Genomic DNA, 12,266 nt, shown 5'->3' on the forward strand with positions numbered 1-12,266 from the left:
GCTTGGACCATCATCATCACACACACAGGAATGTCCTGCAAGCACATAAATACTAAGCACCCAGAGGCTGCAGATAGAGCTCACAGCTCTGCATCATCATGTTTCTCATCCAGTAATTTACTGGCAAATCCAGTGTACGGCCTTCTTGAAAAACATTTTTGCTGAGATGTGTTTTTTTTTGTGTCGCTCTGCATGATTCACACTGGGAAAAGTGCTTGGTCTGAATATTAGTATTTCTGCTTTAAGGTCACCAAGTTCCAATTAATCACATGTTTCATGTTTCTTTGCATCAGTCTACGCTGACAACCAATTCATTTCTAACCACACCCCATTTCTACGCTGTGTGTTAACAGGTGGGGAGTGGAATGCAGCCACTCTCTGTGTGCCTTCACCGGTCACCGATGTAAATCAATCTGTTCATGCAGAGCATAGTTAACCAGTGACAGATCAAAGAAGCAGAACGAAGCTTTACCTGTCAGAGGTTGAGGTGTATAGAGCCTGAAGCCAAGAAGCACGGCAACTATTCAGCAGCTGCCTCAATGACTTTGCGAGAGAGTGTGTGTGTGTGTGTGTGTGTGTGCACAAAATCTTCAGGCAATCAGGGGTGAAATGTCTTCTTGCTTCTGCTCAGGGTTCAGACTCAACTCCCTCAGTTCATCTGAACAGTTTACACGCAAACCCCAACAGAACGCTGTTTAAATGATAAATAATCTGTAACAATGTTGATCCGAGCTTTCCTCTAACTCCTCTCCTGTCTTCCCACTTCACCAAACACCTACAGCACTCCCACAACTTGATTGTGCTGGACGCAGGACATCGGCCAGACCAGTAACCGTGCAGTAAATCTGACACACTAAGCTGCTGCTGCTGGGCAGCATTAACAAACCCAACACCGTCAGTGGGCAGTCAGAGGAAGCGTGTGTTTGACAGTGCAGCATTAAGGTTTTGTCTCACCAAGCAAAGTACCGTAGTGTGAAATTCTATCGTTGGTTGTTTGGCCTTGTCTTGTCAGTTGAGAGGTATGGTCATGTTTTTCCTTCTCTGACCACAGCGACTTGTGTTCTATGGCTGCTGACATCAGTTAAACTCCGCTGCGTAAAAAATGGTTTTATATAACTTGTGTTTGACAGAGAATTACTGTTTTGATCACTTGACTTATTGCCTGAGGATAGAATTGCAGGATTCTGTTTATGAGTTCAAGGCTATGTACAGTGAGTTACATCCTTTAACAGCATTAACAGCAAATTAACACCATAAATAATTAAGCAAAGACAATTAAGCCTTTGTCAAATATAGCCCTTGTTCCCTCTTAAATTGAAGTAAATGAAAGCGTAAAGAACCATTTCATGCACGCTCCACTTTGCACATGTAAACATGACAATAATTCTATTCATTTGACAACTGTGTATATGTTTGTAGGTAAACACTGCATATAATAATATTGAATATAGTAATCGGGAAAAAAAATACCAGTATCGTGACTATTAAATTGGCCATATATATTCTCTAATTAAGGCCAAAAAAACAAAGGCAGAGAGACAAATTTCATTATCCACACTCCAGCAGTGGTATAATGAGTCACAAAATATAGCAAACCTGCATAATATACGCCTCAGCACTATCGCCATGCCATTCAAATGCTGTAACTGGCAGAACTGAATTTAAATTGAATTAATTAAATATATATTAAATATTTTTGGACTTTGTTGATATTAGACTCTTGATAATGAGCTTCAACACTTCCTCAAGCTGTGTCACTATAAAAGTCTTCTGGCAAAATCATGAACTGGCTTTGAATTTGGAATTAACTTCAGTGCGCTTTAGTGTCCCGCCCGCGGTACACTTTGAGATTCGCTATAGTATTTTGCTTAATTGACCGACGCTGCAAACTCGATTATACAAAAACTATACGCCGATGGAAAGCTTAGATTCTCATGGATCCGTCGGTATAAACCACTTTCAGATGTGATTACCACAGCGGGTAATATAAACACATTTGTCCGACAAAACAACGAATATCCATCAATCCGTTCTCTATACACGGCGGTTTGTTACACAGCGCGACTCACATTTCCGGGTTCATTATTACACACAGATGAAAATATTCCACAAAAAACGGCCATAATCCAACCTTGGACATCCAGACGAAACAAGCCAGTAAACTATTTTGTCCAAAACATGTCTTGAAGTCGGTATATAATCCACGAATGGGTCGTTTTCAAGGAAATGCACCTCGCGATGTGCGTCCAATATTCCCTGTACTTCTCGTCATATTTTTATTTACAAATAGAATATTAGCGATTTTTTGTAATGAAAATGGCTGGAATTGACTGCAGCTTAAAGGGTTAATACATATCTCCAACATTATCTTTTGATTATCATGTCAAATCCAAATAAAGAGTTACGTTTGTGCTTTATTGCACTTTCACTACAGGTGGCATTGTTTTTGTAACATTATTGGATAATTACTGATTTTTTTTCTTGTGCCTAAACACGTTTCAAAACAACCAACAACCTACACTGCGATACCAAGGGTATTGAGTCCAAAATATTTGAGCTTGTCACTGTATTATAGTAACACTGTATAAATTTTAACCTTTAAAGAATTCTGTGAACGCTGAGCACACCTAATCTTTGCAGACAGCTGTCAGCCCCACTCAGAAGTAGAAAAGCTGAAACACTACAACTGACAACTTTGTCTTCACCTGTTGAGCCTCCCCATTCCTCCCTATCGCCGCTCTCTTCTTATTTTCTCCTTCTCCCTGCTGCCTATGTTTGTTTTCCTCCCTCCAACCCCTGACTAACCCTTATTAGTGCATCTGGGCTGAGATGATTCTGAGTGTTTGTGTTCGTTGTCCTTGAAAGTAAGTGATGAGACCGATGATAAAGAAGCAGCATGACCCAACACCTGGACCGCATTAGAACAAATGACTGTGAACAGCTGCCTCCACCTTTGTTTCTATGTGCCAGTAATCCTGAGCTCCATTGTCTGCGCTGCATTTCCATCCTACTGTGAGATACTGGACACTGGGCAGCAATAGGTAGAGGAGGGACATGAGGGAGATGAGGCTTCTGGCTGCTGTTAATGAGGTTCCTCTGAGGTAGACTGGACTTCTCCTTTCTAGCTCATAGTCTGGGAATGCTGCTTCACTGGGAGTGATACTCCTTCATCCATCTGTCAGTCCCACACAAATACTACTCCCGTTGCCCCATGTTCCTGCACTTATGATATCCCGTTTTCCCCTTTCTCTTAAGCAAAAGAAACCACTGACCACATGAGTATAAGAGTTGGCTGATCATCTGAGTGAGAAAGGCCCTGAAATGCTCTTTTACAGTTCTGCATATCCTCAGTCAAAATTAAAGTGCAGAAAGATTCAGATTCATTTCTGTTTAGATCTAAAATACATGTTTTCTTCTCTTAAATCATGTTCACTTGGCTGCATGGTCTCTACATACAAACAACCTGAAGGGGAAACACTCAAGTCCTCTGCTTTAGCCCTGCGCCTCCAGGCTTGTAATCACAAAGCAACCAAGAACAGAAATACTAATCCACAATCACTTAACAGGTCACTGGTTCAGCCCTTTCGTTTTGGCATGGCTTGTGGATATGGATGTTTTGTTCTCCCATGTACAGACCCTCCAAAATTTAACAACAATCTACAGCAAGTGTCCTGAGAAGTTAAAGTGTGCGTGGTTTTGCTGCTGAAAAGGTTAATATGAGTCTCATCCACTGTACACTTAAACATGTGTCAGAGCCTCTCAGCTTCTTATGAAATCTACAGACCGATATTGGCAGACCGACTTATTCTCTTGCCAGAGTTGAAAGTGGCCACAACCTTGGACTCCCTCTTCAATCATAAAACACAAGACAGGAAAGCAGGGGCAAGAAAGACACAGTCCAGTGGTAGTGTGGGTTTGGACACCACTCACAAATAACAGTTTTATATATATATATATATATATATATATATATATATATATATACATACATAGTATAAGTATATCTATTGAAGGATGGATTTTAAGCTGTTTTATGGTTCCTTACTGGATAATGAACTCTGTTCTCATCAAAACTTGAGGACAGAAAATTAACAATGGGAGTGTGAGAAAATCACTGCTAAAGTGTTTATTAGTTAGGGGTTGTTTGCTCTTTAACATTAAAACCTTCTGTGTGCTTAATAAGTAACTTTTCATGCTTTCCACACTTGCACTTCAACTGTTATCGCTGTGAATTCCATTTACTCCACAGGTGAATGTCTTTGGTGTCTCAGGCTAACACAGCAGGAGAACAAGACTTTGGCTGTGGCGTGATTTTTGTTGTTGTTGGTGCCTAAATTGTGTCAAATGTCCACCATGCTGGAATGAGGCATCTTATACTGTAGCGGTAAATTAGATTAGTGGTGCCGGCTGATGTGTGTGGGGAGACGGCTTTGATGTGATTGTGTCGGGCTCCACATCGCCTAACAGAGTTTTGGCTTTACACGGAGAGCAGTGTAGCTGGAGCATTGAATCCTCCCTGTGGGTTTGGCTGCTTAAAAATAAACATGTATACATTCCTGTAACACGGTTGTTGTTGTTTTTTACAAGCACTTTGAACAAAACTACAGATAGGTGCACAAAAACACGGTCACCTGAGGCACACCACAAGCCACACGCAAATCAAATAATCAGCACTGTGTTTTGGATTGAAAGTAACTGGAGATGTTCTTAAGGGTGTGCGTGAGCGGACTAGTCTAACTAGTGTGTCATTATGATGCCAATTCCTGGCCACTGGCTTGGCCCAGCAAATCCTGATTGGGAGTCAAATTCAAGTTGACTTGCAGCCAGTGCACTCTTCCCAGCGGGTGATTCCATCCCTCAATATCTTCATCGTGGACAGTGCTGTTTTCTCACATCATAGCTATCCTTCGGGGAACGATGCTCCTTTATCTGTGCACTGATGTTGCTCAACAACAGGGAGTCTTGGGACTTTATTTGCCTAAATGCCCAGCAGTGAATGATGGTTGGCTGATTGCGTGCATTATAGCTTGTTGTGAAACGCTTCAAGTGGCCCCGAGTAAAACCCTCCACTTTTATATTGTAGTGTACCACACGCATAGCATCCAAGTGATGCATGAGGTGACTTTAACTTGTTCAAAACTCGAGAAAAACCCACGGCCGGTGACTGAGGATGTAATGAAATTAGAAAGGTATGGCTTAATTGAGAGTGCAAGCTGTTTCTTTGTGTGCCACAGTGATTGCTTCTCCAGCTCCTCCACCCTCAAACCACAGGCACTTTACCACTTGGATACTGTTCATAATGTTTTGTAGGAAAACAATTAACTTTTTTTATTGCTCAGTTAATTGGTGTGACCTTTTTGTTGAATATTTTATGATATTTTTCCTACATGCTATAAACAACAATCTTGACAAATAAATTGTTTATAAGGGAAAGATGAGATTGTTTTTGGTGAAGAAATTGGGACAGCAAATTGATATGCTTTCAATATATTGTTCTCTGTTTAATACACTGCTAGAAAGTAGCTAAGTATATTTAACTACATTTTAGAAGTATTGCTTGACTATTGCAACAAATATGACTCACAGTTGTGGAGCAGAACTGTGTTTCTTCTTCTTTACCAACAGTAATCCTACTTATATGTCAACCAGCTTCAGTAAAGCAATAAAATGCTGCTTATCACTATCGACAACCCAACTGTATCATTCATAATGATAAATCAGTCACATTGTCAATATAGTTTGGCAATACACTTTTGATATTTTACATTACTTTGCTTTTACTGAGTGGTAAAATTTTAGAAGAAGGAAAGAATATTAGAATGGCTCCTAGACTATTAAACAGTGTAAAAAAAATACAGTAATTTGTGATTATTTTAATTGTCTGTGTGTCTATAATGTTAGAATCTGCTGTCTAACAGATTTCTAAAGTTGTATGTGTATTTATTGTATTGTTTTGTCTCTTCACCAGTTCAACATCCAATTATACTTGATTTGCGATGACATTAAAAGAAAAAAGCACTCAGTCATCACACTGGAAAAGCAGTAACCACAGCTGGTTAAAAAAAATCACCCAGATAGTATTGTATTGTATCAAAATAATGAAAACAACTATTTATTTCCGATCAAATGACCATGTGACTGATATATTGTCTCTCTCTCTCCTTCATGCAGCCCTGAAGAGATCCTTTGAGGTGGAGGATGTTGACACTTCATCTCACTCTTCGCCCGGCTCCAGACGGACCACCAGCTCCCCCCACCGTAACGCCATGTCTCCCACCAGCATCTACTACCGGGACCTGGGCACCGCTGGCCCGGCCACCAACAACAACAACCTCAACTACACCCAGCCGCGCTCCATCATGGGCGGTGGAGGTTCCAAGACCCCCGAGCCTGTGTCGCGCCGCTCTGAACTTTCCATCGATATCTCTTCTTCCAGCAAGCAGGTAGACAACGCCACCAGCCCTGCCTCCGCACGCTTTGTGAGCAACAGTGCCCTGAAACGTCCCGAAGTCCTGGGACACTCCAAGACCCCCGAGATGACCCACAAGAGGGAGGTGACCTTTGCCAAGACGCCCACCGACTCCCCGGTGATTCGCCGCAACGAGGGCAACAACAACAACAACGGGTTCAGTAGAACCCCTGAGCAGAATCACACCCGCAAATTTGAACCCCCCAATCCCGGGGACGTCCGCAAGCCTGATATCAGCATCACCAGAGCTCCTCCGGAGAACAATGGCCACCACCAGCCAGTGCACCACCCACACCACCCCAACCCTCACCACAACACCATCGTCACCACCTTCCGCTGCTCTTCGCCCAACCATGCTGGACGCAAATCCCCCAACCCTGACAGTAAGTCTTCTTCAACCATCCATCAGACCAGCCCACACGTGTTCCAGACACAGTTTTCTGTCCTCCTAATCATTGTTAGTGACACAATCAGAATCAGAAATATAATGCAAACAAAAGAAGCTTTTGAATGCATTAAACATAGAACCAAGCTCACAACAAATGTATTTGACCTAGTTAGTACTAGAGCGTTGTGATTGGCATCCATACAGCCTCGTCTTATCTGCCTAAATGGGTTTAGATTTTTGTGCTTAATTTTTGGATAAATAACTACTCAAACAACAGTGAAACAAGTTTTTACTTTGCCCGAGTATACTGAAGTTAGTTTCCCCCCGTTTGTGGTTTGTATCTTCCTGTACTGCAGCTTTGTTGTTGTGACTGCTCTTGTGGATGGATGTTCTTGGATGTTGCTTGTTGTCGATGAACTGTTTTTGCAAAGTGGTGCTTTGGTTCTGCGATTTAGTTCACCAGCTTGTGTAATTGCTTCAGAATCGACTTACCAGTTTGGTGTGGCAATGTCATCAGCGGAAAAGAGATTAAAGTGAGTGTGAGAGCCCGTCTGAAAGTCAAATAAAACCAAATTGCATTTTCTCATGTGATGAGAAAACAGCAACTTTGCACTCACTGTTAGATTTCTTTCTAATCCCTCTGGGTGAAAAACTTTGTCACATTTTCCAGATTACATTTGAGTTAGTCTGTGATGTATATGGATTTTCGCTTGACTTTATATCCTTATGCTTTTTCTCCGCTCACACTGACACAAGTATCAGATCTCTCACCAAGATAAAAGGAGCAGTTTGTTTGATTAATCTGATGTCTGCTTGTCGGTCAGTAATAGCCATGTCCTTGGAGCCCCGTCTGTCTGCAGAAACAGCGGACTGTTTGTCTGTGTTTATGGTTATCCACATGTCTTCTTAATACCGTATTGGAGCCTGGGTGGTTTTTAGATGTGATGAAAGCCTAACCTTTGCAGTACCAGAAAAATAATATGACAGTTAAACAGTAATCAGTGTTTTAGTTGCAGTAAGGCTATTTGCAGCATAGATGGATAGATTTTATCCCACATTGTTATGTTTGATTTGTATGATGCAATTTATGACAGGATCCATGAGCATCCAGAATACAGTAAGTCTGACATTAATAACTCAGACAGGCAGTTTAATCCTGACTCCTCTGTGTAGCCAGCATTATAACATTAGTTAATTAAGGTTGTAAAGAGAATGCATTCGTTCATAGGGTAACAGAGATGTAACGGAGTTGAATTGGAAAAAGGACCGTTTCGCATAGCCTGACTTACCTTCACAGAGATATGCAAGCTCAGACTTGTTTGTATTTTGTTTAACTAATCATAATCATGTAGTTTTGATGCAAAGCCCAGGATACAGTGGTGGTGTCCCTGCAAATAGCAACGGCAGAATTGTGTGTGTGGAAAATTTGCACTGTAAAAAAAATGGCTACTCATTAAAGGGACCAAGTAGACATGCCTCAGTGAGGATCTAATTCCTTGGTAAAACAGCATGGAGGGTGCTGTTTGGAGGTTGTTGTTTCCTGTAGCGAAGGGAATTTTGAAAACAATCATAAACAAATAGCAGACGGAGAGGAGAAAGATGCGTGAAAGTCGACATCCACTGTGTTAGACTAGAAAGAAGACAGTGAGAGGGATGTTAAAACTGGCACATGCTATCTATCTAAATATATTAACAGGTCAAATATCAAAAATCTCCAGAATCACAGACTTCACCTTAAAGTGTTAAAAGTGTAGTTATGGTGGATGCACAAACATATATTTGTTTCATTTTCCCTTAAATGGAGTAAACATCTATCAAGCTCTCTCACAACTACCCAACTACATTTTAGTAAGTCTGGGATAATTTGGAAGTCTAATTAAATATATTTTTTTAAGTTTGTAAGATAGTTGACTCACATAACAGCATATTAACAACATATAGACAATTTAAGTATATGGCGTTTTAGGTTATTGTATGAAAGTGAAATCTAAAATATAAGATTTTTTTGGCTATTGACGTGGCACACTAATTTTCCAATAACTAACAAACCAAAAAATGATTATTCATTCGGAAAATTGCTGAGGACAGATTCTGTAGGTTCATCACCATGAGTGAGCCCTTTCACACTGTCAAATTGTTCTCACATTCTCCGTATACAACTTCATTATAAAAAAATGTGGATTATGGCCATCGAACCATTGCTGCTACACGTGTTATCTATTTATTTCTGCCTTTAGTCACGTCTGCAAATAAATGGTTGCTAGCTTGCAACATCGTGAAACTACAGAAAAAGAGGAAAACTATGTTGCATTGGAAAACTCATATCGCTATTAACTACTTTGCCAAATATTTTTGTAATTATGTCTTGATGAAATAATTCTGGGTGTGTTTTCCTGTTGATTTAGGTCATTTCATGCTCTCTGATCCCAGTTTGTGTGATTAGACTAGCTTTAAGATGAAATCCCACGCTTTATAAACCTCGGCAGATGTTCCGTTGTCAGATTTCAAACAATGTCCCAGTGTCTGCGCCTGTGAGCCATTGCTGCGGTATGTCATGTTGGACCTGCGGTGTTTTTCTGCATGTGACCATAAATCTCTTGGCTGTGTCTGTGAAGAAAGTTTTACATAGGTTTCTTTGAGATTATGGGGGGTTGTAGCCACTTATTTGTCCACAGGGAGAGGCCGTAATGGGGGTCTAAATGAAGAGTGACCTGCCTGGAGGGTCCAATGGTTGCAACTGGGCCCACCCAGCTCTGCTCTACCTCAGGATAAATCAGGGAAAAAAGGCACCACAACAGCAAGACTTACTTCTAATAGGACTGCAGTCACAGATTTGGAATGTCTGTATAAGATATTTTGCCCTGTTGTTCCAATTGTAATTGGTTTTAATTGGCATACATGTGAAAAGTTGGATGCATTGGAGAGCTTTCCACAACACTACAAGCACAGATTACTTAGCATTGTTTTATTATTGTTCCATGTGGCTGTTGACTGGGTTTCAGGAGTTAAATAAGGTGCCTTCCTGCCCATTCAGTTTTTCCAGGAGGACATGAAATCACACATCGTTTGCACACACGCACACCACGAATGCACACCGAGTTCGCTGTTCTTCCTTCCGTGTTCTCTCAGTGTGATTGTTTCCCCTACAGTGTGACCTCACTGCACAGCACTTCCTCTCTCGGGGGTCATGTGATCTAAGTCGGTCAGCTTCTCAGGCAATATCCCTTCGTACTTTGATGTGAGCGTCACACAGAATGAGGTACGCCAGGATGTTTGTGTAAAAGGTCAGCATGAAAAGAGCCGGGGACGCACTTCCGCACAGTGTGGACTGCAGTTGTTGGAGGACCGCTGATGGGCAAATACGTCATTTTCAGGGGCTTTGAAGTCACGGAATTGAATTACATTTTATTTGAACAGCACCAAATCACAACATGTGTCATTCTCAGCAGCTTGGGGAACTGTATGTAGTTATGGTCATTAGAGCATCATAGAGACAGACCCAACAATTTTCAGGAAGAAAAACTCCCCATTAACAGACAGAACCAGGATCAGGTCAGCGCGCAAAGGCACAAATGCACTTTGGGCCATAAAATTAACCCATGTTGCAAACTTCTTCTTGCATTTCTTGCATTGATAGCACCATTCCACGTTGTTCACATGCTGAGATGCTCTCAGTATATTAACCCCTTCAATCTAGGTGCTCTTATAAGAAATCCATCACAACAAACTGATTCTAATTCGAGTCACATCTCATCTCAAGGTTTCCAGTGATAATAAATGTATCGGACTGAATAGCAGAGAAATGTACATAAAGTCTTGCGCGAGACATCCAGAATTATCCACTTGGTATAATGTGATGCCATAAAAATACATTTTAATATCAATTCAACTGTAACGTAGCTTTAAGTGTTGGAAGAAGCCGATAAAAGATATATATATGTTATGGCTTTAAAGTGACGCTGTAAGTGATGTTAAATTGCTGTCTTATATTCAAGAAAAATGACGAGAAACCCTGACCTTCACTTGGGGCTAGAAACACTAGACTCATTCTGATTGGTATCTGCTGCTCCACCTCTGTTCATTCCCCTCAAACGGGGCACCTTATCTCGACAGGCAGGCCTGCTGTTCATCAAGCCATCAAACATCGCACAAACAGCTATATCTAACATCTCTAGACAGAAAAGCTCGGACAAGCAGCAGTCAGAAATAGCTGGGGTTCTTATCGCTTTTCATAACAGCTTTTAAATTTGAGAAACTTTGTCTCCCCCAAAGGCCTTTATTTCCAGCCCAATTCCATGTTCAAACTTTCAAGCAGGAAGTGTTTTTGTATAAAATAAGGGACAAAGTTGCTGTTATTTTAAAACTAAAGATGGAGTTCCTCCTTTTCTCAGTATCTAGACAGGTGAGAGGTCATAAATAGTTTCTTCCTCACAGGGATAAAGGGACTAGTAGGTTATCCATGGGGTCACATCCAGCATCCTCGTTTATTAACTTCTTTAGTGTTTTAATGTGATATGAGTGAACAAGATTTTCAAAGCATGGAAATGAATCAGAAATCAGATATATCTTTTCATAATCTGAACAAAATGGAGAGGAAAGCTATAAATAGTGCTGCTTTTTGAGGAGAAATGTGTATTTAATGGGTGTTACTGAGGCGCCACTTCATGTCTTCCTGTTGTGACGGTGAAGAACAAAAGAGATGCCCTCATTTCAGCCGAGCATTGGCTTTATGCAGAACTGGAATATGCCTAAATAAACAGATTATCTCGTGCTACATTTGTTTTCGTAATTGAGGTGCGGCCATTATGGAAGAAAAAACAACTGAAGCCATTTGTCTTTTGGGATTGACCTTCTGAAAATGGAGAGAATGGACCTGTGGAGGGCAGAGGGTGATTTGTCTCTGCCTGTCCATAGGTCAAAAAAGGACACAGAGACACACACAAACGCATTTTGTTCATCTCAGACTTTTGGTCTTATTTTCGTTGTCTCTTTTCGACACACCTACACAAGCACACTCACACTCACACATATTTGCACCCTCAGGCAGAGGCATATCCGAGGTCAATCCTCTCCCAGTGTAATTACTCTGGACTGATCCCAGACCATTATGCAGTGTGACCTGTCGGCTAATTACCCAGAAAAAAAGACAGAGAGAGAGAGGCAAAGAAAAAGAAAGAGAAATTTTTGCCTACGTGCTTGTGGGGAAAAACTGTTGCTGACTGAGAATAGCGTCAGAGTTGAATTTTGAAGTTGGTGTTTTGATTTTGACTTTAATCCAACAGCTCAGTTTTCCTTTGTTTGACATGTCTTAAATTTCTGATGCTCTTTTTTAGGAAATACACTCAAGGCAAGCAACACAAGTGTGATGATGAAGGACTTGCATTCCCACTTGACCATCACTTACAATGA

At 41.0% G+C, this 12,266-nt stretch overlaps 1 protein-coding gene across 5 annotated transcripts in view; it reads left to right on the forward strand.

Annotated features, from left to right (window-relative positions):
* LOC110950946 (septin-9-like) overlaps positions 1 to 12,266 on the forward strand; it is a 128,975-nt gene that overhangs the window by 77,480 nt on the left and 39,229 nt on the right. For all 5 annotated transcript variants that reach the window (XM_051945499.1, XM_051945498.1, XM_022193817.2 and 2 more), the window contains exon 2: positions 6,172 to 6,852. In XM_051945499.1, coding sequence (XP_051801459.1) covers positions 6,172 to 6,852 — 681 coding nt within the window. The remainder of the gene's footprint in view (positions 1 to 6,171; positions 6,853 to 12,266) is intronic.

This window comes from Acanthochromis polyacanthus, chromosome 3 (genome assembly GCF_021347895.1).
Source record: "Acanthochromis polyacanthus isolate Apoly-LR-REF ecotype Palm Island chromosome 3, KAUST_Apoly_ChrSc, whole genome shotgun sequence".
In the NCBI taxonomy this organism is placed as follows: Eukaryota; Metazoa; Chordata; class Actinopteri; family Pomacentridae; genus Acanthochromis; species Acanthochromis polyacanthus.